Here is a 26,555-nt window from a genome sequence, read left to right on the forward strand (position 1 = left end):
AACTACATCCGCAACTTAAATTCTATTGGTTGACATATTAACTTAGTTTATTTCCTTAAAGAAATTGTAGTATTTTTTTACTATTCTTACATAGAGTATATATTTTATACGAGGTAAGTCAATTTATTACGTTTTGACAATATTACCTTAGGACTGGCTCTTAAAAACTCGCTTATGTTCAAGACTGCTTAAGAACTGAGATTACTTCCAATGATTTGAGTTGGATATTAAATTAAGCTTTATTAGGACTTTTTTTTTAGAATTTAAGAAAGGTAGCCTGTGAATCTTAGTACGCTTTACAGTTCTAACATGGTTGTTGCTCACTTGTCCAAGAACCATTTTAAATTCTGCAAAATATCTAGGCTAGGCCTATCTATTATCCCTATAGGTTGAAACCTCCAGTGGGCTACTCACCCAATGCCTAATCTTGGCCAGATGTTCTGATTAAAAATTATTTTGGTAAAATTCTTGTTAATTGACTTCTTGCTATCTCTGAAAGGGTTTAGGGTAGGAAAATTAAATTTTCAGGGATGAATCTACAGACTAAAGTATGTCCTGGGAAGGTATTTTGAAGTAACTACATCCACTCCTCCCTCTAGAGGGCCCTGACCTTTAAAATATGTGTGTTATAAAAGCAAAACCTTACAGAATAGATCTTCTGCTTAATTGAAGTAGCCTACAACAAAAATAGTTTTCAGCTTCATAACTTTGCTCAATTCCATTTTATAAGGTTTTAAAGATATGCAAATACTTATCCTAAATTTTGAAAAAAAACATTGATATGGCTCAAAGTTCTACTCAAATAACAGGAATTACATTTTCAGAACAAAAGGCAAGGAAAAAGCAACTGGTAACTAAAGATTAAGGTAAAATGTTGTTTTGTCAAAATTTCTATAGGTAGCCTATAGACTTGTCATGTAGGCAAATTTCAGGGCCCTCTAGAGGGGGATAGAGTGGAGGTGGATCCTTTAAAAATACCTTCCTGGGACATACTTTAGCCTGTAGACCCATCCCTGAAAGTTTCATTTTCTTAACCTAAACCCTTTCCAAGGTAGGCCTAGCAAGAAGTCAATTAACTAGAATTTTACCATTATCTTTCTCATACATTGATAGCAAGCTCCCAATCTTGGACATTATTTGTATAGGGTTGGAAATCCTAGGCTAGCCTAGTTATGATTGGCTGATGGTTAGCACTTGACTAATTTTAAATTAAAAAAATTGGCTAATTTTGAATTGAACAAAAGCCTACTAAGTTCAGGTTTTGAATTCATACAAAAGTTACCTTTGCACTCAAGTTTATTTAGGTATAATTATTCTATTTCACAGCACTTGTCTTAGATCAATTCTGTAGTGTTTTACCAATGATATTATTTGTTTAAACCCAGGCATCTAGAACAAAAGGCATTATATAGCAACAACATGCAGTTAACATCAACTAAGCACAAGCAAAGCAAGCAGGCATATCATCACTTAACATGCATGATATTACATCCTCCTTCTTCCCTAGAAGAAGATTTTTATCACTTACTAGCAGTTGAGACCTAACTGTTGGTACTGTTACTAATGTCTCCAAGAAAAGGCACTAGGCTTGCTTCTGTTCACTTTATACAGACACAAACAAAACTAGAGAACTTCTTATATGGCAGTGATTTAACACACATTCAAGAGAAGGTGCTTGGCTCACCTCACCAGGTACTGTATACTATGTAGACTTCAACTTTACTTCTCTTCTTTTGATTTTTTTTTTTTTTTGGTAAGCTCATAAGTTCAGTTTGATTGGTGGCTTAATCCCTCTCCTGTGCCTTGATTTAGTTACTGGTATATCCACTGGTACTCCATCCTTGGGTGGGCTTGGTCTACTGGTAGTATGGAACAGGGCTGTTCCATCAAGTGAGGGAATATCTGATGATATGGTAAATCATGTTTTGTCTGCATGATTTAAGTCCAACACAGGGGTGATCACAGTAGGAGTAACTGAATTGCTACCATTGCATTTGGACTTTGTCTGTTTTGTACTGGTGTTGATGGCAGTGCATTTGATAAGTGTTTCCAATTCCTCTGTAGAATTGTTTTAGCTTTGGTTTTGATATAGAACAATCTAGGGCATTCTGCTGGTGGTGCTCCACTGACAATCTGTTTATCTCTGGTAGGTCACTGTGTCCCCCAAGTAGAGTGTAGGCCTAGACTTAGCATGTTTGTCAAAGTATTATTTCTGTCTTGACTGGGCCTCTTCCTACTTCAGCAGTTACTTTTAAGCTGGAACCACCTTCCTCCCCAAGTGCTTTTCTGTGCAGGATAAGGTAGAGCATAGTTGGCAGCTCATTAGTAGTTGTGCAGGGGTGGTGTAGTTGTCTGCGGGTGTATTCCAGTAGACCCAAATACAGGTCTTCTCCACCTTCACTTGCCTTGGTGAAGATGTCCTTGCAAGTGTGGACAGCCTTTTCTATCAGTCCATTGGATTGCAGATAGATAGGGCTGGATGTCTTGTGCCTTATGCCCCACTCTTTGACAAACCATTCAAACTCTGCAGATGAGTATTGTGTTCCATTATCTGAGATGATTGTGTAGGGGATACCAGGTCAAGCAAAATGTGCTTTTAATTTGCTGATGACTTCTTTGGATGTCAAGTTTTTCAACAGGTCCACTTACAAGAAGCAACTTTGGTAATCAACTGTTATGAGATATTTTGCTTTGTTCCAATCAAATATGTCTAAGGCAACCTGCTGCCATGGTAGTAATGGAATCTGGGAGTTTATGAGTGGCTCTTTCTGGTTGTTATGGCTATGTTTCTGGCAAGTGGGACAGTTTGTGATTAGCATTTCAATATCACCATTCATCTTTGGCCAGGAGACGAGCATCCTGGTGCATTGTTTTGTCATTTCCATGCCAAGGTGGGAGACATGGAGTTGCTTGAGGATTTGGGTTGCATCATCCTTGGGATAATCATCCTTTTGCCTTTAAAAATGATGCCATTCATGTATGACAGCTTGTGTTGAAGGTTCCAGTATGTAAGGAGATCTATGGTGCATTGCTTTCTGGTGTTGGGCCATCTGCCTTGTATGGCTTCTCTTGAGATGAATCAGGTGCTCATCTTCTTTGGTATGAAGTTGTATTTCCTTGAGCCTTGCATTGCTAACAGGAAGTATGCATGCAATCTGGTGGACATACACCTCAATTTCTCTATGGGGCTTCTTGTTGATGTCAGGTAGGTCCAACCTTGATAAAGTGTCTACAACTATAATTTCTGTCCCTGGTCTGTAACTGAACTCTAAGTCATAGGGATGAACCTGAAGCATCATTTGTTGAGCTCTGGCAGGTGCTTTTTGAAGTGGATTTTGTAGGATGGTTTCAAGTGGTTTGTGGTTACTTTTACATGCCTGCCATATATGAAATGATGGAAGTACTTGCAACCAAAGACTATTGCATATAACTCCTTCTCAAGCATTTCTGTCCAGCTTTGCTAAGGGAGCATGATGCATATGCAACAACGTTGCTATTTGATGAGATGTATGCTCCTAGACTGTGTGATAATGCATCCATGGTGAGGTTGATGGACTTGCGTGAGTAGTCAAAGTATGCTAAGTTTGTGACTGTTGAGTGTTTGATGTTTTGGAGGGCTTTGTCATGCTCCTTGGCCCACTTGAACTTGGTGGCTTTACTGAGGTGATGCAGGGTTTATTCTGTGTTGATAAGTTTGGGATATATTTTGCAAGATAGTTTAACATACCCAACAGCATGGCAAGTTCTTCTGAGTTTGATGGTGTAGGCATGTTGTTGATAGCTCTGAGTTTGTCAGGATCTGGCTGCATCCCTTGTTCAATAATGGTATGTCCAAAATATGTCACACAAAAGCTGCATTTTATTTTGTTGAACTTGATACCTTTTGCTCTGGCTCTCAAGTACAGCTACTAATTGCTTATTGTGTTCCTCAAGGGTTGAACCAAAAACCAGGAGGTCATCAATGATGACAGCAAACCCATCTAATCCCTCAAGAGCCTCTTCCATTCTTCTTTGGAATACATCCTGGGCAGAGATGATGCCAAACGTCATCTGTTTAAAATGGTATCTGCCAAAGATGGTATTGAATGTCATTAAGTCTGAAGATTCATCATCCAAGACTAGCGACCAATACCCCAACCTTGCATCCAGTTTGCTCAAGTATTTTACCCAATGGAGTTTGGATGTTATGTCTTCCAGGGAGGGAATTGGGTAGAGTGGTCTTCTGATTAACTTGTTCAAATCTACAGGGTTGATGCAAGTTCTTAGAGTGCCATCCTTTTTTTCTGTGGCAACCATTGAATTGACCCAGTCAGTTGGTTTAGAGACTTTTTCAATTATTTCCTGTTCTTCCATCCATTTAAGTTCTGCTTCTAACTTTCCTTGAAGTGATGAGGGAATTCTTCTTGCTGGGTAGGCTGTAGGGACTGCATTGTCCTTCAGATACAGTTAGCACTCTCCATCTAATTTTCCTATTCCTTGGAAGACATCATTTTAGCTGCTGATTATTTCATCCATTTTTGTCTTGTCAATTGTGTGCATGTGCTTTTCTCAACTTTACTGACATTTAGTACGAGTTTTACAATATTCAGATCAATGCTTGCCTAGAATCTGATAATTGGCACTGAATCTTTTTTGACAATAAAGAATGGTAGGGTTTCAGCCTTGCTTGATTTGTGCTTGCAGCTCAGCTTGCATACACCTCTAACAGGAATTTTGGATCCACAGTAGCTTGTGAGTTTCTGAGTACTTGGTTCCAGTGATGGTGGATGTGGTAAGGCATCAAAATACTTGGCAGGTAGAATGTTAGCCTATGCTCCTGTATCAACCTTGAATTTGACAGGTAAGGAGTAGTTCACTTCCAGTGTAATAAGGGCTTCATCTCTGCTCTTGTTGGTTTTGTTCTCTATGGCTAATGATAAAACATCCTCATCTTTATCACTATTGTTGGCTGGGTTCTCCTTGTATTCCATCACTGCATTCACTGATTTGTTGCTTTTACACACATGTGCAAAGTGATTTGGCTTTTTGCACCTTCATAATGCATCTTCATATTTTCTGACTGGATGTTTATATTTCCTGACAGCATCAATTTCTTCCTGATTTGTGTTGGTTCTTGTACTTCAAATGTTCTTAGCTGTGCCTAGGTTGTTTGGTAAGAACAGCATTTGTCAACAGCTAGTGCCAAAGTTAGGGTATCACCTTCCAGGAGAAGTCTTTCTCTAATTTTTGGGTCTCTATTTGGGTCTCAACTATTTTGTCCCAAACCATTTCATCAGCACTATCATAGTTACAAGCCTTCACCCAATTTTCAGTTCTGTGATATATTTTGTTGCACTTTCTCCTTAACACTGGTCACGTTTTTCGAATATGTATTGAGCAAATACACTGTTGGTGACTGGTGCAGCATATTCACAGAATTTCTGCAGGTAAGTTTCTACATTGTTTCTTTCTGCAGTGGTGAGTGGAAAGGTGTTGAATATCTGGCGCCCTTTTTCTTCTGCCCAGATGAGAAGGTAAGCACATTTGCTTTCTGCCATCATTCCAGACAGGGGTCCCAGAAACATTAGTTTGGCATGCTCTTCAAAGCATTTCCATTCATTGCCAAAGGAAGCTGAATCCTAATCAGTACTTGGTGGCTTTGCTTCCATCTTCTGACAATCAGAACAGTGGGTACAATCCCACTTCTGACACCATGTAGTGTTTTACCATTTTATGTAGTGTTTTTATCTTAAATTGTATTTTCCAGTAAATAAGGTGTTATCCTGTAGGTGTGCTGTAGATGCTGGAAGATGTTGAGCCAATGCATTGGCTGCATCCCATTCTTAAAGCTATGGCTTGGATGGCTAATGTTTTCTGTAGCTTCCTTGAAAGCCTTCCCACTAGGGGCTGAGACTCCTTCACTTAGGGAGTTCCTCAGTCCCATGGCTCTATTCAGGGAGAAGTTGTTCCATAGTCTGGTGTTGGCTTGTTTGCAGTACAGCTTCATGGTATGTCTGTCCTCTAGTTCTTTTTGACTGATCAAGTTCAAGCATGTTTTGTTGCAAGGTCTGAGTGTAGGCTACAGCATTTTGTATGCAATGATGACATACCCAAAATTCTGTTGACAATAGAGGGTATGAATCTGTAACTTTTCCAGGTGAGATGGGTTGTCCAGGCTTTTACAACCCTCTATTGATTTAGTCTCTCACCTTTGGAAAATCTCTAGTTTTTTTTTGATAATGTTTGTTGAATGGCGTTGCCATACACATACCAAATTTCAGTTTTGGTCATCAGCTTTGGGTACCATAGCAGAGTGCTCCAATGCTTATGGATTGTTCTGTTTACAAGGGTTTAGAGCACTTTCAGACAGCATTTTCTAAGATTAGGCACTTTCAGACAGCATTTTCTAAGATTAGGTTCAAGCTTCAAATGTTTGGCCAAGATTAGGCTCCATTATTGTCCATCACTATACTTCAAATTGTGTGTGATTAAAGTATCCAATCTAGGCTAATTGCATATTTATTAAAACAATTTTGACATATCCAACAGTAAAAAAAATTCACTTTCTAGCTTGTATGATAGTTCATAGATTTTACAATGATCAAGTTGATAAAGAATGGATTTGATGGTGGACTGCTGGATGTTTTACCTAAAGTATTTCACTTTCTTAAGAAAAGATTAACATACATTAGGTCATTAGGGAGTGAGTAAAGGAAATTCTATAGGAATAGTATAGGCTAGGAAAATCTGTCTTTTGAATGGGCCTAACAGCTTTTTGGGAAAATAAAGACAGGTTTTTGGATGTTCCTGGTATTACTACAAATCTTTATGCAGCATGATGTGTATGGTAACTAGATCACCACCTTTTAAACTTTTTTTTAGAGAAATGTATAATTGGACTGAAGAAAATCTGGGAATTTCTTGTTTAGGGGCTTCTTGATATCTTGGAAAGTGGTTGAGTTAGGTGAATGAAACTTTCAGGACCGAATCAAGGACAAACATTATGGTAAGGTTCTAGAATAGCAGCTCTTTAAAAGGAGACATCCTAGAATAAAAGAAATACATGTTTCTTAGATTGCTAAGTTAATGTTCCATTTAATTATTGTGTTTGTGGTTTTTGACAATTCATCCCATTTTCTAAAGGTCTCATATAGCCTTAGGCTATGCAAAAAAAAATTTAACATAATAGGCTTATTAATGAAAATGAATTTCCCTCATTTTATTGGCTAGTTTTTTTTTGTATATCCAAGACCTATAGGAGACCATCAGAGGATGGCTAGAGATGAATGGTCAAAAATGAAATCAAAACTTCGAAAATGAACATAAAACTAGCAGAAGACAGAATGAAACTTGGATGCATATTGATGGGTGAGCTCTCCTCTCCACCTATAGAAAAATGCGAATTTTTGTAAATTATTTATATTTAGAATAATAATATAACAATAACATTATATCCTTTTGATTTAGTTCAATAGTAAGAGCAGAAGTAGTAATAAAGTGTCAACCAGCATACACATAGTGCCCTCTGGTTTAGTTTTGAAGCAACATAAGTTTTCTGTGAATTTTTTATTTTATACCCTATTCTAGTCCTAACATATCCCACCTGAATATCTTGACAACCTTGTTTATTTTAACAACTTGAGTGCACATAAACCATTGACTTAGTTCAATAGTAAAAGTAGTTATAAAGGTGGTAGTAACATTGATAACCCCAACATATAGCTCAATATCCTAAGATGCTGCTGGGATATTTCTAATCCACCCCTTTGATAACCATCATGTACATATTGTGTTTTGATTTAGTTCAACGCTACCCTCACTATTCCCTGAAAGTTTTACTAATACCCTTAGCATTAGTAATATCAGTAGTCATATTAGCAGATATATATATATATATATATATATATATATATATATATATATATATATATATATATATATGTATATATTGAAACAAAAAGAGTTTAGTAATTTCTCATGTTTTATTATTTTATGTGCTCAAGAATTTTTTAATTGATTGATGTTTTATCACTATGGTTAATAATTGAAGTCAGGTTCAATATAAGCACCTTGCTGCTGGCTTATATTCCCCATTCTGACTTTTAAATTGTTTGTAACTCTAACTTGATCTTTGAAATTCTCCTGACATCTTTCAGCTTTTGTTTCCTTCCTTTCCTGTGTTCTCTTCTAGCCTTTTATTTGTGCCTGGGTTCCTCTTGTTCACTCTCTGCTTCAAGTAGCCCAATAGATACATAGACTAGCAGACTCAGGTCAGAAATATAGTTTCACAAATGATATGGCTTATCTAAAATTTTTCTTCTTTTTTTTGCCATAAACAGCTGAATAATAATCATTTAGCTAACACTTTATTTGGATGAAAAAACAAAAAGTTCAATCATTCATATTTTTCAGGCTATTATTCATAATTTGTTTCATACAATTGTAAAGGGGTGAGTTAAGTTAATTTCAAATTCCCTCTCTGTTTGCATATGTTTCTCTTTTACAGTGTGATCCTTTGTGACTGAAGGCTTTTGGGACAGAGCTATGTTGTGGGCAGAATTTTCATAAAAATGTGTTTTGACTTGCAACTTCTTCTGAAAAGCCTTTAAAAATTGTTTGATTTATCCATCCAAATAAATTTATTTTTATAGGTTCAACAATATAGCTTAATGGTAAAAATTCTATTGAAATTTTTTGGCCTAGTAAAAATATAGATTCTTGATAAAATTGGTGATTCAAAAGAATCAAATGCTTATTCAAAATATATAAAATTCATCAAGTTTTGTGTTCACCCTCAAAATACCAAGTGCTCTTTCTGAAAATCAGATTCAGAAAACAATATTTCAGAGGTTTCAAGCTCCTATATACAAAAATGTAGGCATGCATTTTCTGCTAGAAGAAAGATCACATATGTACTTTTATTTGTTTGTTTTCTCCAGGGGTGATCATATCAAACCACTGATCCTAGAAGGTTGGGAGAGGGCTCATTTGACCAAAATGTTGAAGAGCAGCTAACCCCCCTCTCATGACCCTTTTTTCTCCAAAATTATCTGATCTAAATTTGAAGATGGCTTTTTTTTCAGCATAGTTGAAAGATTCAGTAACTATTTTTGACCCCATGCTCCCCCAGGAAAGGCTGCAAGCTATGAACTTTGCCCATTGTTTACATATTATAGTATTGGTTATTGGGAAGTATACTGATATTTGGGGGGAGGGGTTGACAGTGGTTGATTGCGTGGGAGAATCTTTCCATGTAGGGGGAGCCAGATTTCCAGGTACTATTTAAAAACGATCAGAATTTAAATATAAAAAACAAGCTGTTTTATTAAATGGAAGTATGGAGCAACATTAAAATTTGAATCAACATAAACTATTATGTATATGAATTGGCTTTTTTGACAGGAATTTGATGCTGTTTTGCCTTGCCTGGCATCTATAATTTCTCCAATAAAAGTCTTCCATGAGGCAAAGTTGTGTGCAATGGCTTGACTTGGCACAGCCAGTCACTATCCCAGAGCCAACCAAAGACGTAGAAACCTCCAAGTGGGTCATTTTTGTCACTGACCACCAATCTTTTTTTTGGCCTCCAGGGTGACCTTTCCAATTATCATGCAGCTTTGCATTAATAGCAGACCTCCAGATGCATTGGTAGTTGTTATGGTGTAGACAATAGCCTTGTCAAACAAGTGGTCGTCTCTATGCAATTTCTGAGACTGGGTACTGTTGTTTACAGTGCTCATGGATCATTTTATTGGATGCTTGGTAATGGTGCTGGATGCATTTCGAATACAGCAAAGACAATCTTGATCAAAGACATCCAGTTTACTACTATTTTGAGCTTTGACAATCCATGTTTCAACCCATATAGGAGTGTAGTTATGACAATCGCCTTTTAGAATCTAGTTTCTGAAGTGAGGCTTTTGCTCTGACACTTCAACGGTGATTTATTGAGCTGAGAAATACTGGCAGAGACTAGGCCAAGTTAGACAAATTTTTTAACTTGCTCAATGCTGTCGCCATCTTGGGATATGGAAGGGGGACTCTTGGAATTGGCATACATCACTTTGGTCTTTTTGGATGATAAGTTCTTAATCCTGCCGTTGTAGAGTAGTATGCAAATATGTCCATCATCATTTGGGCTAGGGTGGATCATCCTCAGTAAGGGAAATATGATCAGTATATTCTAAGTCAGTGACTTGAACACCTTTTCCACCCATAATTCTTTCATGTGTGCTGATAACTCCTTCCATAATCCCGTCAATCACATAAATGAAAAGGATGGGGATAGGATGATACCTTGTTTTACCCTGAGTCTACTGCAAAATTATCAGACTCTTCACCATAAGCCTGTGCCCTCATACTATGCTTTCAAAGGCTCTATAAATATTCTGATAGTTATTCTTGAATAACTGGAACAAAAAGTCAAACCTTGGTGCAAAGAGGAAGGTATTGAGGGGGGGGGGTTGATAGCCCTCTCATATATGTAATTATTTCTGTTTGTTTTAATGTTGCACCTTACTTTCAGTTGAAAGAAATTGTCTTTTAAGTTTAATTTAGTAAAATATAGTCTATAAAAAATGTTAGTCTCCATTCTCAGGCACGTACACAAAACAAATCTACCAATGGATTCAAGAAAACTTTTAGATTTCATGAGGGCAGCCATGAAACAGAGATCAGCACCAGTGGGAGTTATTTTAAAGTCTGGTGCTGTATTCTTTACTTTACCCAAAGCCCCCTCCCCCATTCAAAATATGACTTTGTCTGTACTGTTGGAATCATATTCATTGAAAGCCTTAACAACTTAAAATTTCATTCCAATTGCTTATTTGGTTTCAATAATATGGTCGCCAATAACAGCAATCTGTGACCAAAACAATTTTGGTAACTTGCCGCATTCTGCTAAATTGGTTATGTCGAGATAATAATGATCTAGTCAGCTAAATTCATGAACTATAGGCTGAAAAAGGATTTTTTTTTGTGCTGAGGTAAAGTGTGGTTATCTATTTTTACTCAGACACCATAAGGTATGTCTTCTTCAATATTGTGTTCTCCTGAAAGCAAAATGTTGTGTATTTTCCTGATTACAGAGGACACTATACCTAAAGCTGATAGATTTTTGTTAAGCACAGACATAAGAGAGTATTTGACATATTAAGAGCAGACATGACCCATCATCTTAAAAAAAAGAGAATTAAGAATAGGTTAAGGCTTTGGCTTGGACCTCCTCATCCCTCCCCAAATGGGAGGATCACAAGCTGCACAAATAAGCCAAAAAATTTCTTGGTTTTCTATCTGTCAGAAGGAAGAAAAACATGATCACGGTTTGATTTTGAATGACTCTGAATTATAATTAAAACAAATGAGTGTCAATTTCAAGTGGGCTATAGTTTTATGCTAAAATTTTTTTATTAGTACTTAAACCAATTTGTTCACGTTAAAAGTTCTGGTTTTAATCTGTGAATAAACTTTTGCAAGCTTTTTGAAGTGCTGGATTGCATTTAAATTCGCTTTTCTTAATTCGTTTATCCTAAACGAATTAGGATAAAATTTCAAATAACCTTATACATTAAAGCTCTTTGAACACAAAAATGTTAAGTATACCAATAAAGGCTGTTCATTCGAATTCGTGTTTCCCTAAAAAAAAAAAAATCCGCTTTAGGTGTTTTCATCTTGTAAAATGAAGTGTTTTTTTTTTGTGGTGTCAGATTTGATAAAATAATTACTTTATTGGTTTGACTCAAGCCCCTGATAAAAATGCTACATACTAATATACACCAAAAAAACTATTTATTTATTATTTTGTCAATATGTTTAAAATAGTGCTATAGGTGCTGAACAAGAGAACTTCTGCTTTATTTTAAGCTTCCATGCCCCCGTGATTATATTTTTTTCCATTTGTGGAATACTGTATCCTATTTTTAACCCCTTATTACTCCTTGGAGGCTTGTCTACCCTCTATTATTTTACTTGTATTTTTTATGTTTTAATTAAAAGTCTTAAAACTTTAGTCACATTTGTTACACCTAAACTTTATCTACTTTTATAATTTTTAACTAGAAATAAAGCCACATTTCTAAACACCTTTTGTATTCTTTTAGAAAATATGAGATTTGCTGTGCTTTTATTGTGCATAGTCGGAGGATTAGCAGCTGAATTAAAAGTTGACGTTGTATCTGTACCTGAAGTTTGTGATGTAAAGTCAAAAGATGGGGATCTACTTCAGATGCACTATACTGGGACATTAGATGATGGAAAGAAGTTTGACTCCAGGTTAGAACTTACAATTTTGCTCCTAACCCAGCTCTTATTTTTATGTCTTTTATGTAAAAAATCATTTTGATTATTATATAGCTATTATTCTATATTTTAGTGCTGGGCTTATTTCCTCTGGGGACAATTCCCTCCACTTGTAAAATTGAACTGCACAGAGGAAGTGTGATGAATAAAAGAAGGTATTTTGTAATATTCCACCAATATTCCAAAACATAGGCTGAACATGGGTTGCATGACATCCTATAGTATTTATTTTTGCATTTTCATTTTATCTTTTTTTTTCGCGTTTTTGGGGCCTGATTATTGTATCAGGGTAAGATGAATGTTAAAACTAGCACTGTTGGGATGAACTTATTAGACATTACGAAGTTTTTGAACAAAACAAATATCTTAAATTTTTGATTTGATTTCACAAGGGAGGGCTGCATAGCAGAAAAAGAACCAAGAGGAAGGCATATTACCCTCTAGTAGCTTCTGGCCTTTAAATAGTACTCTAGCATGTTCAGTTTCCAATTGAATGGGCTCCTTCCAAGTTTCTAAGATAGCCCCTTTCATGTGAATTGAGTGGAACAAAAATTTTTTTTGACACTTCTGGTCCTTTTTTGGGTTGGATTTTAAGGGGAAGCAATGTTTTTTATTTATTTTCTTCTAGATCAGGTTCACGCTAGCCAAAGGTTTCAGAGAGGTTTCAGACCAATCTAAAAATGGCCTTTTTTTAGTCCCTTTGTTAGAGGAAGGCCAATTCTTTGAATAATTTTTGTACATTAGTCCCCTTGGTCCAAAGACTTACAGCTATAAGCTTCCGAATGATCATAGAAAAAAAGTCTTTGTGGCTCATTTCTGGACCCCAACTTACCCTACAGTAAAATCTGGATGATCATTTAGATTAAGAGAATAATCCCTGAATGTTTCTCGCCACTGGACTCCCAATATTTGACATGCCCCCCATTACCACTATAAAATCCATCTTTAAAGAATTGACAGTTCTCATAATTAACGGCCCTGATCTCAGCGACTAAGGGGCAATGTCATTCTTGGATCCACATTTATTAATGTTTTTAATCTGGTCATTGAAGAAAAAAGTTTTAATCAAGTAATTTTTTAATATGGCCAGGGGGGGAGGGGGGAGGGGTAAAAGTACTAATAGGGCACTATTTTGGGTGGTGAAGTCCCTTTAGACGAATTTTAGGATGTTTCAGATGGATAGTTTTACAACCATGTCTAACTACTACTGCTACTTAATTTATTGCAACATTGAGCCTGAAACTGCATGCTGTTGAACACTTTGTCTGTCCCACTTTTTAAATTCTGCTTTGATAACCTTTCAAGAAATCTTCAAGGATTTTGGTTCTTTTTTTTATAATATCTTCAAGTCTTTGAGGTGCCCAGCCTTTTTGTTGATATCGTGTTATGGCTCCCTTAACTGCGCTTCTGTAATGAATGGCATAATGTAGAGAGGAGGAAGTGAATTTTCCCTATGCCCTCCAGGAAAGAATGGGCGAAACATATAAAATGGGGGAAACTTTGACTTTTGAACTGATATACAAATTTTTTGTTTCGTAAACGGTCATAAATACTTATGTTTATCATTCCTAGAATCATTGCTTTACTTTCCCTGTCTCCTCCTAGTAGACCAATAGATAGCCGAATATGTATGCTCCCACTTCATTTTACAGCTGTTTTTTTTTTTGCAAACGCCAATCACTGGCGGGAATATATAGCCGATTTAGTCTATTATGTATAGTCTAACCGTATTTTGCAATAACGCGATTCTTTTTTCACACATTATTCTATGGTAAACTGTTCAATCGATGGGAAGAAAAGAATCGCGCTATTCTAAAATAATAGGAATATACATTGTCGACAGTTTGTTGCTCTGTAAGAGGTTGGGGTTAAAGTAAAGTAATGCACTTTTAACATTGAGATGAATAAGCTTTTATTATTGTTTTCGTTATGTTTTTTTTGGGGTGGGGGCACCTATAAGTTTTTCGCGCTGCTTTTAATGTTTTAATCATAAGATTTTATTATTGTCGCGAAGGTAGTTCTGAAAAGGGGGGGGGGACTACTTCATATTTGATACTATAATAAATGTACATTTATATTTGAGGGTGTACCCTTGCACAAGTAAATATTTAAAAAAATGGAACTGATTTTGAGGTAACAAAGCAAAAAACAATGTTGAAACTATGAGACACGCCTTATATTCTAGGTTAGGGGATGGTGGTGGCTATGACTTCTATTGTTATTAATTATGCATGAATTAGAGCTAAATGGTTTATTTATTAAGTATAACTTGTTGTTGTAATCGCACGTTACGATAACTTGTAAATAATTTAGATATTCTTTTATAGCCATGATCGCAATCAACCGTTTTCTTTCACTTTGGGTGCAGGCCAAGTTATCAAAGGTTGGGACCAGGGTCTGAAAGATATGTGTGTCGGTGAGAAAAGAAAGCTGGTCATTCCTTCAGAACTGGGCTATGGGGACAGAGGAGCTGGAAATGTTATCCCACCTGGTAAAATTGCTTTTAATTTACTTTTAGGGGGTGTTGTGCAGTTTATTGTTTTGTAGGAATATTCATCACTGCATATTATCTAGCTCAAACATGCTCCGTGATCTCCATAGTCTCAAGGTCGAACCCACCACCCATGATACAATAAAATTGGGACGATATAGATGGCTAGGGGACATCTGAAGCACGAAAATACTTGCCCTCTTAAGATAGTCTTGGCACAGCTGTCACCCCTATAAAATTTAGAAGGACTAGTTTTTGTTGCTCAGTATACCGCGCCTTTTTCGTCTAGGCTAAGTTAAAAGTTCATATAGGCTTTGTATCAGCTATCTTGTGAAAGAAGAGGCTTAAAAATGACCTACATACCTCACCATATATGTTGTGCAGGGAAAAGCACGTCACCTGGGCGCCAAAAGGTAGGATTATTAGTTACTCAAATCACATAAGTTCGTTCAACGTGCACATATGCTGTAGCCTACATATTTGTAGGCCCAGGTGCGTCAATTGGGGCGGGAGGGGCCCTTGGTTTGGATTGTTTAAGCTTATTAATCCTTTCAGGATTATCGCACTATAAGGCTATTCCTTTTTTTAGTTCAACCTGTTTCTATGAAAATAGCTTTGTTTCAAGTTCTTAAATCTGCTCAAAAGTGTATAATTATTAGCATTTTTTCCTGCTTGGTTATTTGGCTAGATCAAACCTTTCGCAAAGGCACTATCAGCCAAGCTATTAATTTGGAAGAGTTTTGTTTTAGATCAAATTCGTCGAAATAGGCCTATACCAGGAATTCGTAGGACTTCCTCTCCCCTTTTTCCCGATACCAAACAGGTCACTTCAGAATAAGCGTAACTAGGTTGTCAACCTCTACTACAGACAAAGATACATTAACCTCTTTTGGTTGATAATCAGATGACTATAACTTATAAACCCCTTCACTTGAACACCTACGCCGGCATTCTTTTAGAGTATGGGGGATAATAATAAGACAATTTTATTGATAATTTGAATTAGAAATGCCCAGAAATTTTGGAAAATTTTGGATTTGGAGGGAGTGGACACTGAGATCCAAGCACCTTCGCACGCCCCTTTGCTCACCCCCTTCCCATGTAGAGGTAAGATTCCTCCTATATCGCTAGAAACGACGCACTAAACTAAAGTTGTTGCCTCTCATCAAGTTTGTTTTAGATTAAATAAACTTATTCTGGCAGGTTTCATACTTGCCAGAATTCAGAATACTCTCACCTATACGGACTGGATCCTAATTGGACCCAGAAAAACAGTAACATAAAAACCAGCTTTAAATTCAACCCTTTCTGGTACATACCCTGACTAGAAAAAATCACTTTTTTTAGACTTTTGGTTGGTATTAAAAGGACTGCTTTTTGCTTTCTGTTCATTACCTAGAATGATTTAATGTACAAATTTACTATTTCTAAAATTTATTCTAAAATTAGTTCAGTTTTGAAATGAACTCTTGCCAGATTACAAAATACTTTGAAGGATGGCCTGAGACACGGGTTGATGTATCTAGGAGAAGCAATTGCTTTTGTCTACCAAAACTTTTTCGTGCAAGGATTCCTTAGAAATTCTCTTTGGAATATTCTGTGGTCATTATCAACTCATTGACGCGTACCATAGTATTGTGCGCGATGTGTATGTGTTTATGCGTTCTCGAATTACTGATAAGCAATAAAATTTACATAATTCGAAATTATAGTATAGGTTTATTACTTTAGATTTTCCATACTGTATTTTGTCACCTGAAGCTGTCATTTGTTTGTAAATACGTCAGCAAATATTGTCTTACTATGAAAAGACGCAAGATGTTTTTAGTAAATCTGAAAACATTGACTGCTTTTTCTTGACAATATTAAATTATATGAGGGTGCACCTCCATTTAAGTACACGATCTCTCGGTTCAATGCCAAAAGAGCTGTGGCGTTAACTGAAGTTTAAATCCGCCCTCAAAGTTTAAACAAGCTTGGTTTATGTCAAACCAAGACTAAATAAGTTTAAGTCAAAAGAAAAAAAAAACAGCACCTAAGGCCAACAAGTTTATGATATACTATTCTTATGATCGTTCGGCCAAAATCTATATTTAGCTTTTTTTTTAACTTTTTGGTGTAGCTCTTTATTTTGACATTCACCAGAGAAGCCCCAGTAAGGCTTAATTTGACATTTAGGTTGAAGCCTTAATTATTATCTCTTACACCGCTTATCTCTTGCAAGACCAACAAGTTAATGATTGGTCACATTTTTTATTTATTGGTTAAATGCAATATTTATCTTATTAATTTTTTCAGGCACTGGTCTATAGTATCGAACAAGCTTCGACGCATGTTAATGTGCTATTAATGTTAAGCCTTAATTATGATCTCCTATAAGGCCAACATGTTAATGAGTGACCATTTTTATAATCTTTTGGGTTAATCTTAGATGTAGCTTCTTGTTTGTTGTTAGGCCCGGTTCTTTATTCTTATGTTGAACTCGTTAGTATCAAACAAGTCCCTACCTGAGTTAATGATTTGATTTTTTAATTAAATTTAATTTTTTATTTATTTATTATTCTTTGTTTTTAGGTGCTACTCTTCATTTTGACGTTGAACTTGTTAGTATTGGGCAAGCCCCAGAGCAAACTAATGTCTTCAAGCAAATAGATGCAGATGCTGATAACCAACTATCCAGAGAAGAGGCAAGTAGTCAAGATTCAAGGGCTATGAACTCTCGATCTTGGGCAATATTTTGGAGTTGGCTTGGCTTGTTTTGGATATTATTTAGTTGTTTTGGGGTGTTCCTGTGAGTTGTTTGTTTGAATAGCCAAAGGTATAATACAGTATGCTGCACAGGAGAGGGACAGAAAGGGGAATCCCAATTTTTTCACATCTGATGTTTGTAACTCATTTTAATTTCTATTTTTCATTTTTATTATCGACCAATACTTCATTATTTCAAGTATTGGTGCTAAAGGAATTTATAATATGTAATATAATTTAACAATTGGCTTTCGCTGGCTACATTGGTGTATCCTTCCAGGCAGCTCAATTAGTATTATTAATTGATTACATTATAATTATTATGACTAATGATTATATTATATCATAAATTGTTTAACTAATTTTGTTATTATATATTATAGTATAAATAATTAATCATAAATGGATTATAGCGATGATTATATTTAGACGCTTTTTCTAATATAACTTCGTTCGTATTCTATTAAGCTGCTCAAACGAGAGGATTGGTAATTGAAAATCAGAAGTATGCCCATTTAGAAAAAAAAATAAATGAAGAAATTTTTAAGTATAAAAAATTGTTTTTACCTTAGAATATTATTTTTTTTTATTTATTTGGCATCCCTGACCCAAAGCTTATTTGTTTTAATTGTGATGAAATCGCTCTTTAATAGTGGAGTATTTGAAATCACAATGACTTGTCTAGCAGGGAACAGTTTGGCCCAAAGTCGCGCGTTTCAACTTGTGTAATCGTAAATTGAATCAACTGTGCTTTTGTTTTTGAAAGTCGCATTTAATTTCAGAGTTGGTATTTTTTTATTTCTATTTTCTCCTTTTCTTTATTGATTTTTTCTTTAATTGGACTACAGAAACGAAAATTCAGTATTTATAATCTTGGGAAAGTCACTTTTGGTGAGAGTTACGCTTTAGTAATATATTGCATCAACAATATTATTAATGGTAATTTATCTTGGGTTGATCTATATATTTTAGTCTATATTTTTAAGGAGGAGTGAGGGGCCGTTTTTTCGTTTTTTTTTTTTTTTTTTGATAAGAAATGTTTCTTTTAACTTTGTTTCAAATTAAATTTTCCTTTTCAAAAATCCCAGTTTGTATTTGCGATTGCCACGATATTAGGAATACAACAGAAAACAAGGAAATTAGGAATTAGAGGTATTAGGTTTAAATGATGTATTTCCCATGCGTTCTGCTAATGCATCTCTCTTGTTTTAACCCGTATACCCATAAATTGAATCAACTTGACGAAACAAGAACCAGAAAAATAAGAGTGACTAGTGGCGGAATAAATAAGAAATATATAACTTGGGTTATATCTTTGTACATTGGAGGAGGGATTAATTATAGTGTTGCAACAGTCAAAATCTATTGGCTACAATTATTCTGCATGTTATGAAGTAAGAATTGCTTTCTTAACATATTTCCTTCTCAAATAGTCCCTAATCTAGGCCTTTACTTAATATTTTAATGCAAGTAGCTGCTGTGTGGATCAAACCTTTGTAAATTATCAGGCATTGGAATTTGACCCCTGAAAGTTCTATTTGTCTAACTACATTACAATTTATATTAAAAATGTTATTTCGAATTGTTAAAGTTAACTAGTAGTAGTATTAATCTATTATCCAAAAGAAACAACAGAGACAAAATCAATCGGTAGCACACCAGGAGCGTCTTTTGCGAGGGTATGCTACTAACAAAAAAGAACAACAAATAGAAGAGAGAGAAAAAATAATAAAAACAAAGAACAAGAAAAAAAAAAAAAAAAAAAACAACAAGTAAATCTATAATAAGCAGAAGGGTGAATTTTGAAATAAAATTATTCACATTATATGAATAAATTGAGTCGGATGAAATTAGTCTGGAAGACTATTGTTCACTCTGTACGTCTTAATCAAAATAGTCGAGGAAAGATCAACTCTCACAAATACTTGGAAATGATTCGACTTATAAGTTTCTGGCTTCCGATTTGTGTGATGATATGGTTGGATATTGTGGATATAGTATTGGATATTCGATATTGTGAGGTTGGATATGTGGATGATATTCTGCAATATCAATTAGAAAGAGGTATGAAATAATTTCTGAACATTCGCGAGGAAGTGCTGTTTTCCCTCGGAGCTCCCAAAATTCTACTTCTAACATTGGGATAGTTAAATTTTTTGTTTTTTCATAGACCCATGTAGAAAGAAAAGAAAAAAAAGAGTATTTGTAGAGACCAACGATGAGTCTGTTCCCTGGGTTATCTTTAATTTGTAATTAATTAGTGAATTTATATTTTATCTTTTAATTGTTAGTATCTTCGACATCACATAGTTCTATGGGTATATGTAATATTAACTCATGTGTGTATTTAATAAAACTAATTTCTTTAGCATGTTAAAAAAACTCTTTATTTATTTGTTATTGATATTGATTTGTTCAATTGTATATCCTCAGCTTTTAATATTCTTGTTTTAGTATTAAGTTTTGTCCTTCTCTTTTTTTGTCTCTCTCTTTTTTTTACTTAGAAAGAACCACCTGTGCAGCTATACAAGTCTCGATGCATACTCTTTGTTACTAATGATACTGCCGATACAATTGAAATTATCTATTTAGTCAGTTCTATCCAAGGTGCCACCTAAGGGTTTAATATTTCCTTGACTTGACCTTAATTAGAGTATATACAATTTATGAGGGTTTTTTATTTTATCTTTGGAAATTTATTAAAAACTTTATTCCATCGTTAATGTTTGCAACCTAGCCCAGAATTCTTAAGATCTGCTCTTACGCACCACGTAGAACAAAATCAATAGTGGCTGTTCTAGGGGGACGGGCTGGTTATCCTGGGTCCAAAATTTCAAATAAATGATATAACGATTATATTCATATAGTTTTTAGGTTAAAACTGAATTCCCCTCACTGTCGCCATGTTGAACGGTTCCATAAAAATTTAGACGTTTGGAGTTCCCAAGGACAGTCGCTGTTACTATATTTCTTAAGCTGCTTTTTGGTGAACTTATGTGCAAGTCTTTTTTTATAAAAAAACTGGAGTCTCATATTTTTTAGTCTAATAGTATATTGCTTTAAGAAAAAAAGAAGATAACGCTAGTAAGTGGTTTCTCTATAGCGGTAAATATTTACCGTTAATATGGGTTATACATTTCTTTCTGAATGGTCACATATTTGGAAGTTCTAGCCAGGGTCTTATCCAGGATTGTTTTTTTTTTGGGGGGTGGGACACAAAAAACTTGAAAAAATCATTATATTCATATTCATTATATTCAAACAAATTTATATTGATTTTTTTACGTCTTTACGAATCAGATAAACATTTCGGGGGGGCTCAAACTCCCTAACCCCCTTGGATACGGTCAGGGTTCCAATGCTATTGATGGGGATGGAAAACCCTTCTATGGAAGCTTTAGTTTAAATTTTTTCATTTTAATTATGTATCAGTTTTGATTTCTTAATAAATGTGTTAACCTCATATATATACGTCATATATATAGTCATAGATTAAAACATAATTATGTCATAGATATATTGATACGGATCCAGCTTAATGCCTTCGAACGATGGATTTGTTCCTACTCTTTTTTGTGTCATCACCTTTTTTGCATGAGTCAAACCTGCAGCTTTTTTTTAGACTGCCATTGAAAATAAAAATTAATACCACCACTGTTAGAAAAGTTAAATTTTGGAAAAATAAGTACTACTATACTTAAGCTATACTTCGTTTAGTTACTAAGTAATAGTGTGAGTAGAAATTATGGGTATACTAGAATTTGTACCACGGGTTTAAACAATAATTAATACTGTAGGCATAGGTAAGTGAAGTTTGAAGTATATCTAGAGGTAGCACTAATTGATTGATATGAATGCCTTAACTTGACTGCCTTTGTTTTTGTTTTTTCTAATAAAGTCAATAAGCTAATTGCATGACCCGCTTCAGGTATTGACCTATATTAGACAGAATCTACCAGGAGTAGAAGAAACCACCGAGGCAACCGACAACCCTGTCAACCCGCAAAAAATTACTGAAGAGATTTTTCAGCACGAAGATAAAGACAGGGACGGATTTATCAGTTATGAGGAATTTTCTGGACCCAAACACGACGAATTATGATTGCTTTTGGTATGTTGCTTTTATGGTGTCTCAAGGCTTATGTATGAGGGTTTTTTGCATACTATATTTGACATGCATCAAATGGGTCTCCCGGCTTATCTTGCCCACTCTTAAATCCCGCTAAATATAATATGCTTTTTATCTGCTGTATATCTTCTCCAAAGAATTACGTGGGTATCCCCCCACTGTTCAATAAGTTACTCCCCCCCACCGTACAATTAATTTCTGGACTGTTTTACGTTCAGTGGGCAATTGTAACTTAAATTGCGTGAATTAGCACTTATTGAAACTTATTAAACTATTTCTGTGCTCATTGGTCATCAAATAGAAGTTATTTTAATTTTTGGCATAATAAAAACAATATTGACAGATAAAGGGGGAGATATATACCATTTGACTTTCACTCTTGCATATACTTTTCAAATTACTTGTGCAACATTAATGTTGCTGTCCAAGCGGCAATAAGTACCATGTTAATTGTGCCATTTCAATTAATAACTATGACTTGTATTGATTGTGGGGTATATCTATAGTTCAGTTAATTGTATAAGAAAATCGTTAGAAAGGGACAGAAATAGAGAACTTCAAAAGGTAATGAATTTCATTTACTTGGAAGGTACTCCAAGTTTTAAAGTTGTTATACGCATATTGATACGGACACCATTTTCAGGTCTGCAAACTCCGCCGCATCTAGAATTGCAATTGCGAGAGTTAGGTGGATTAGCATGCTTATTGTTATTTTGTGTTCAAATTCAGTTTCAAAGTTGTGTATCAATCTTTCAATTTCTGCAAGGCTTCACTGCTTCAAACAAATAACTTTAAAAAATTGGAACTTTCTTTTTTATGTGCCCCACTAATTGGTGCTGAAGTGAGGTGTTAGTAGTAGTGCTAAAACCCGGCATCGGTAAAATACCGTAGTGAATGGGGCATTATATACCTCGGCGGTGGCTAATGTAAAATTTAATTTATCAGTTATAAAACGAAAAGAATCAGCTGAATAACTGATAGTTTTAGAGCTTTATGTATTTCTTATTCTTTGTGATTAGTTTTTTAGAGTTCCTGAAATTTATTGCAAGCTTAAGTTTTTCTAAGAGTCTTTTGAAATTTCTTTAGTAGTCTTTAGTAGAAATAATTACTGGACCAATGAGGTATATTTATATAGAAACCAGTCGTGCAGATATAACTTTCCAATAAAAGGTGAGGGGCAAGAGTTTCACATCTACTGAGAATTATTTTATTATTCATATATTGACAGATTCCTTTGATGGTTTTAAAATGACAAGTTGCAGCACAACTTAGTGTCGCACCGCAACACCCGTGCATCGTAGTATGTGTACTTAATCGTTTATAAGATTATTTGAGCATGTCGTGGGGAGATTGAAGCTCAACAGCTTGTATCTCAAGTAGTGGCCTATAGGATCTAGAATTAATTTTTGTCCAAGGAGGTTATATTTCGTTTTTGGCCATGCATAAAACTATTTAATACGATTTATCCTTTAATTCTATTTATGATTATCGGTTTTGTTTTTGTCTTGGTGTTAGTTTAGCTTTGTATCGTTGAATATTCTATTTATTTTGTAAGCCTGATGTTGTAATTTTTCAGTTCTTCTTTTTATTTCTCTATCCTTCTCTTTTTTTTCGTAGCTACATTATATTCAATACGGCCTTTTTTTCAGTTTTGTGTTTCAGGACTTTTTGGGTACTACATTATATTCAGCATGATTCTATGCCATTTTTTTATCCACCTTTCGAAGTTTCTGTTTGATGACTTTAACAACATTATATTTAGCATGATCTTGTGCTCTGTTTTATATATCAATTTTCTCATCTTTTTGTTTCTTGCATCTGTTATTATCTTTCGCTTGTTAACTATGTAATGAAATAAATACAATCAGTCAATATAACAAAAAAGTAAAAAGATAAAAAAAAATCAATTAACAATTTAATAAAGGGTAACGTTGTATATGCATATGAAATCAGGGCAAACATTCATTTCTTCCGTACGTTTTGCGTCTATTTCTTTGAGCTTCGGAACTGAACCCCGCAACTTCCCTTGGGAGTCGTTTAGAGATAAAATCTGAGGGTAGGATATCATGGCGTACATGGCTATCTAGGCATTTCCTCTCCCAAAATCCATACACAGATTCAGCCTTCTTTCCTTGAAGAAAAGTAGTTCAAATTTTGGACCATGGTAAACAATAACAAGAGCAAGTTTCTGTTGTTGTTGTTGTTGTTGTTTCTAGTACACTTAGATTTTTCCACAGTTAAACTAAAATACCGTATTTGGTCAGCATATTCCTACACCGGTCTAATAGAGGTAGTATAAGTTCTTGAGGTTACCTATGGAAAAAAATTCATTAATTTTAACAGCTAAGCTGGTGTTTCCTCTCTTCACCAGCTTTACGGTATCTCCCACTTCAGATCAAAAGTGATAGTCACTCTTATAATCTAGTTTTGATTACGCTTAGTTGTTCAGGGACAGGAGGTTAAAATTAAAAAAAAAAACCGTAAAAATTTAACTGTTTTTTTCATTTGTCAAGAATCTGAATCTTGTCTCGCTTTTTCATTAGCTACGTCGGCTCTGTTGGGGGTGTCTCTTGTCGAAAATTTCTTCTAGGCCTAAGTCTTCAATATACTCTCATTCAATTTTCATATCGGATGCAATCCCTCTAATGATGACTACACATACGATAGTTATTCAGTTTAGATTTGCAGAAAAATCTGCGAGTAATTTTTTTAATTAAAATATGTTATATTAGAGCAAAACCCCACTTTAAAATCTATTGTTATGAGACTATGCCTATCTGGTTCATCTACACGATTGAAAATATAATCAAGTTGTTGGATCAGATAATTTGTTGCAGATATCCTTAATAATATCGACATTTTCCCCAAATATTGGTTCAATTCTAACATAACCAATTCGCTAAAATGTTTCATAAATTCTACAAAAAGGGAACATTATACTTATCAGTCTTTTTGCATTAAAATTCAGTTCATCCTTTTTTCGGAATAGGAGAAACGACATTAAAAACATTAGTCAAGGGATGGCCAACCTTAGGGGGGGGGGGGGGCTTCAAATAAATCTAGGGTGTTCAATAGGATTCTACTTTTCATTTTTTTTTTTTTTTCAATTCAGTCTATTAATGCTGATGGCTAAAAATCGTTTTGAATTAGATAAATATCATCTGAAAAATGTTTGCGGATTAGACAAAGGAGTGAGTGACTACGATTTTTGTTAAATGTTTTTGTTTAGCTGGTTAGCAGTATGTTCATGTCTTTGTTTACATGTTTGTTTACATGTCTTTGTTACATCTTATTTCCTTGTTTACATGCTGATGTTTTGCATTTGTGGAAGATTTTCAACTTTTGAATTATAATTAGATTGAACTTATTTATATCAAACACAGTATAAGAGAAAAGAAAGAGAGAAGGACAAAAATGACCAATAGAACAAAATAAAAATTCATAAAATAAGCACAATAATTACCCAAAAAATTACGCAACCACAATGCACATAACAAGCACAATAATGAAAAAAAAAAAAAAAAAAAAACAGGAAGAAAAAAAAGCGACTCATATAGTTTTAACCCGAAATACCATGGATGTCCATTGAATTGTAAATAATAGGTTTCGTGACAATGGCAGCATTAACGTCTACAGTACCGTATCTCCTTTTGGGCCAATAATCACCGCCCGAGGTCGAGGAGATACTTAATATACCGGTGGTAAATTTGCTGGAGTTTTTTTTTCGAGAAGGCACGCTAAAAAGGCGCAAGGTACACAAAATTTAGAAGCGCAAATGCGTTATATCGTTTAGCTAGTACCTGGCGATTAAGACGAAGTATATTAGATACTAGGCATAGCACGTCCGGCGCTGGAGATTACGGACGAGGAGTTTTCTAGTTCCTTTGAGAGAGTCATCGATTGGAGACAAAGATATTTCATTTCCAGTTTAGGAGCAACCGATGTTCCATCAAGATCAACCTTAAATCTTCCGGTAACTGGGGCTCGGTTGGATAGTACGACTTCTGACTTTTCAGTGTTAAACTTAAGATTTATTTTTGAACATTCTCAACTCAAAATAAAAGAATAAAAAAATTTCCTCAAACCCCAGTACTGTTCGGCTGGGATCGAAAAAATCATCTGAATAAGTAATAAGAGATACATTTATACCTTCTAAAATACAAGTGGAAACCGATTGAGATTGTGCAGCCAGAATAGAGTTATGAAAACGCAATTGGGGATGTAAGACGCGATTGAGGTACCAGCCTTTCTCATAGCGTAGTTTTCTGAGTATTATTACGTGGTCTATCTGCTTCTTTTGGCTTTAACTCTTTGCTGATTCCGTTTCTTGGCGAATTAAGCACTTTATTTCAGTACTTAAATACGATCTATACGAATTACGACGTTTTATATTTCATTCAGCTTGATAGTTTTTTTTACCAATCCTTTTTTTAGCTTTTTGATCTATAGCTGTTAATTAAATTTTACTCAGCATGGTTTAACCTTCGACTATTTTTATTTATTCCGTTCTTTCTTTTTTTCAGATGGCCAAATATATTGACATGTCTATTAAAGTTCTCTCTGAAAATGATCCGTCTCGGACTGAACAGCTTCAATCTGACAAAAATAACGTAGTTTCAAAAATTTTTGAAAATGAAGATAGAGATAGAGATGGCTATATTTCATATGACGAGTTTAGTGGACCAAAAAAAGACGAGCTATAAATAATTTCGTTATTGCGTATAGACGTTATAATTCTTTATCTTTATGGGGATACTTAAGGGTCTTTTAAATTCTGTGTCAAGTGTGAATAAGTGCTATATAAGTGAATAAGTTGAAAAATTGTATTGGTTATTTTTTGGATGGAGACTTGCATTTTCTAACCTTGAAATTCATTACTGTAATTGGAGAATAAATGAACTGAAAATTTGA

At 34.8% G+C, this 26,555-nt stretch overlaps 1 protein-coding gene across 2 annotated transcripts; it reads left to right on the forward strand.

Moving 5' to 3' along the window:
• On the forward strand, window positions 1-26,555 carry LOC136037076 (uncharacterized). 2 transcript variants are annotated; one of them, XM_065719528.1, is made up of 6 exons: window positions 1-113; window positions 12,078-12,249; window positions 14,604-14,767; window positions 17,342-17,454; window positions 21,444-21,626; window positions 26,168-26,555. In XM_065719528.1, exons 2-5 carry the CDS (start codon window positions 12,083-12,085, stop codon window positions 21,615-21,617), a joined length of 618 nt encoding a protein of 205 aa, XP_065575600.1. In that variant the 5' UTR covers window positions 1-113; window positions 12,078-12,082; the 3' UTR covers window positions 21,618-21,626; window positions 26,168-26,555. The 2 variants fall into 2 exon arrangements, with proteins under 2 accessions (XP_065575600.1, XP_065575599.1); XM_065719527.1 differs by lacking the exon at window positions 21,444-21,626.

This window comes from Artemia franciscana, chromosome 16 (genome assembly GCF_032884065.1).
Source record: "Artemia franciscana chromosome 16, ASM3288406v1, whole genome shotgun sequence".
Taxonomy (NCBI): Eukaryota; Metazoa; Arthropoda; class Branchiopoda; order Anostraca; family Artemiidae; genus Artemia; species Artemia franciscana.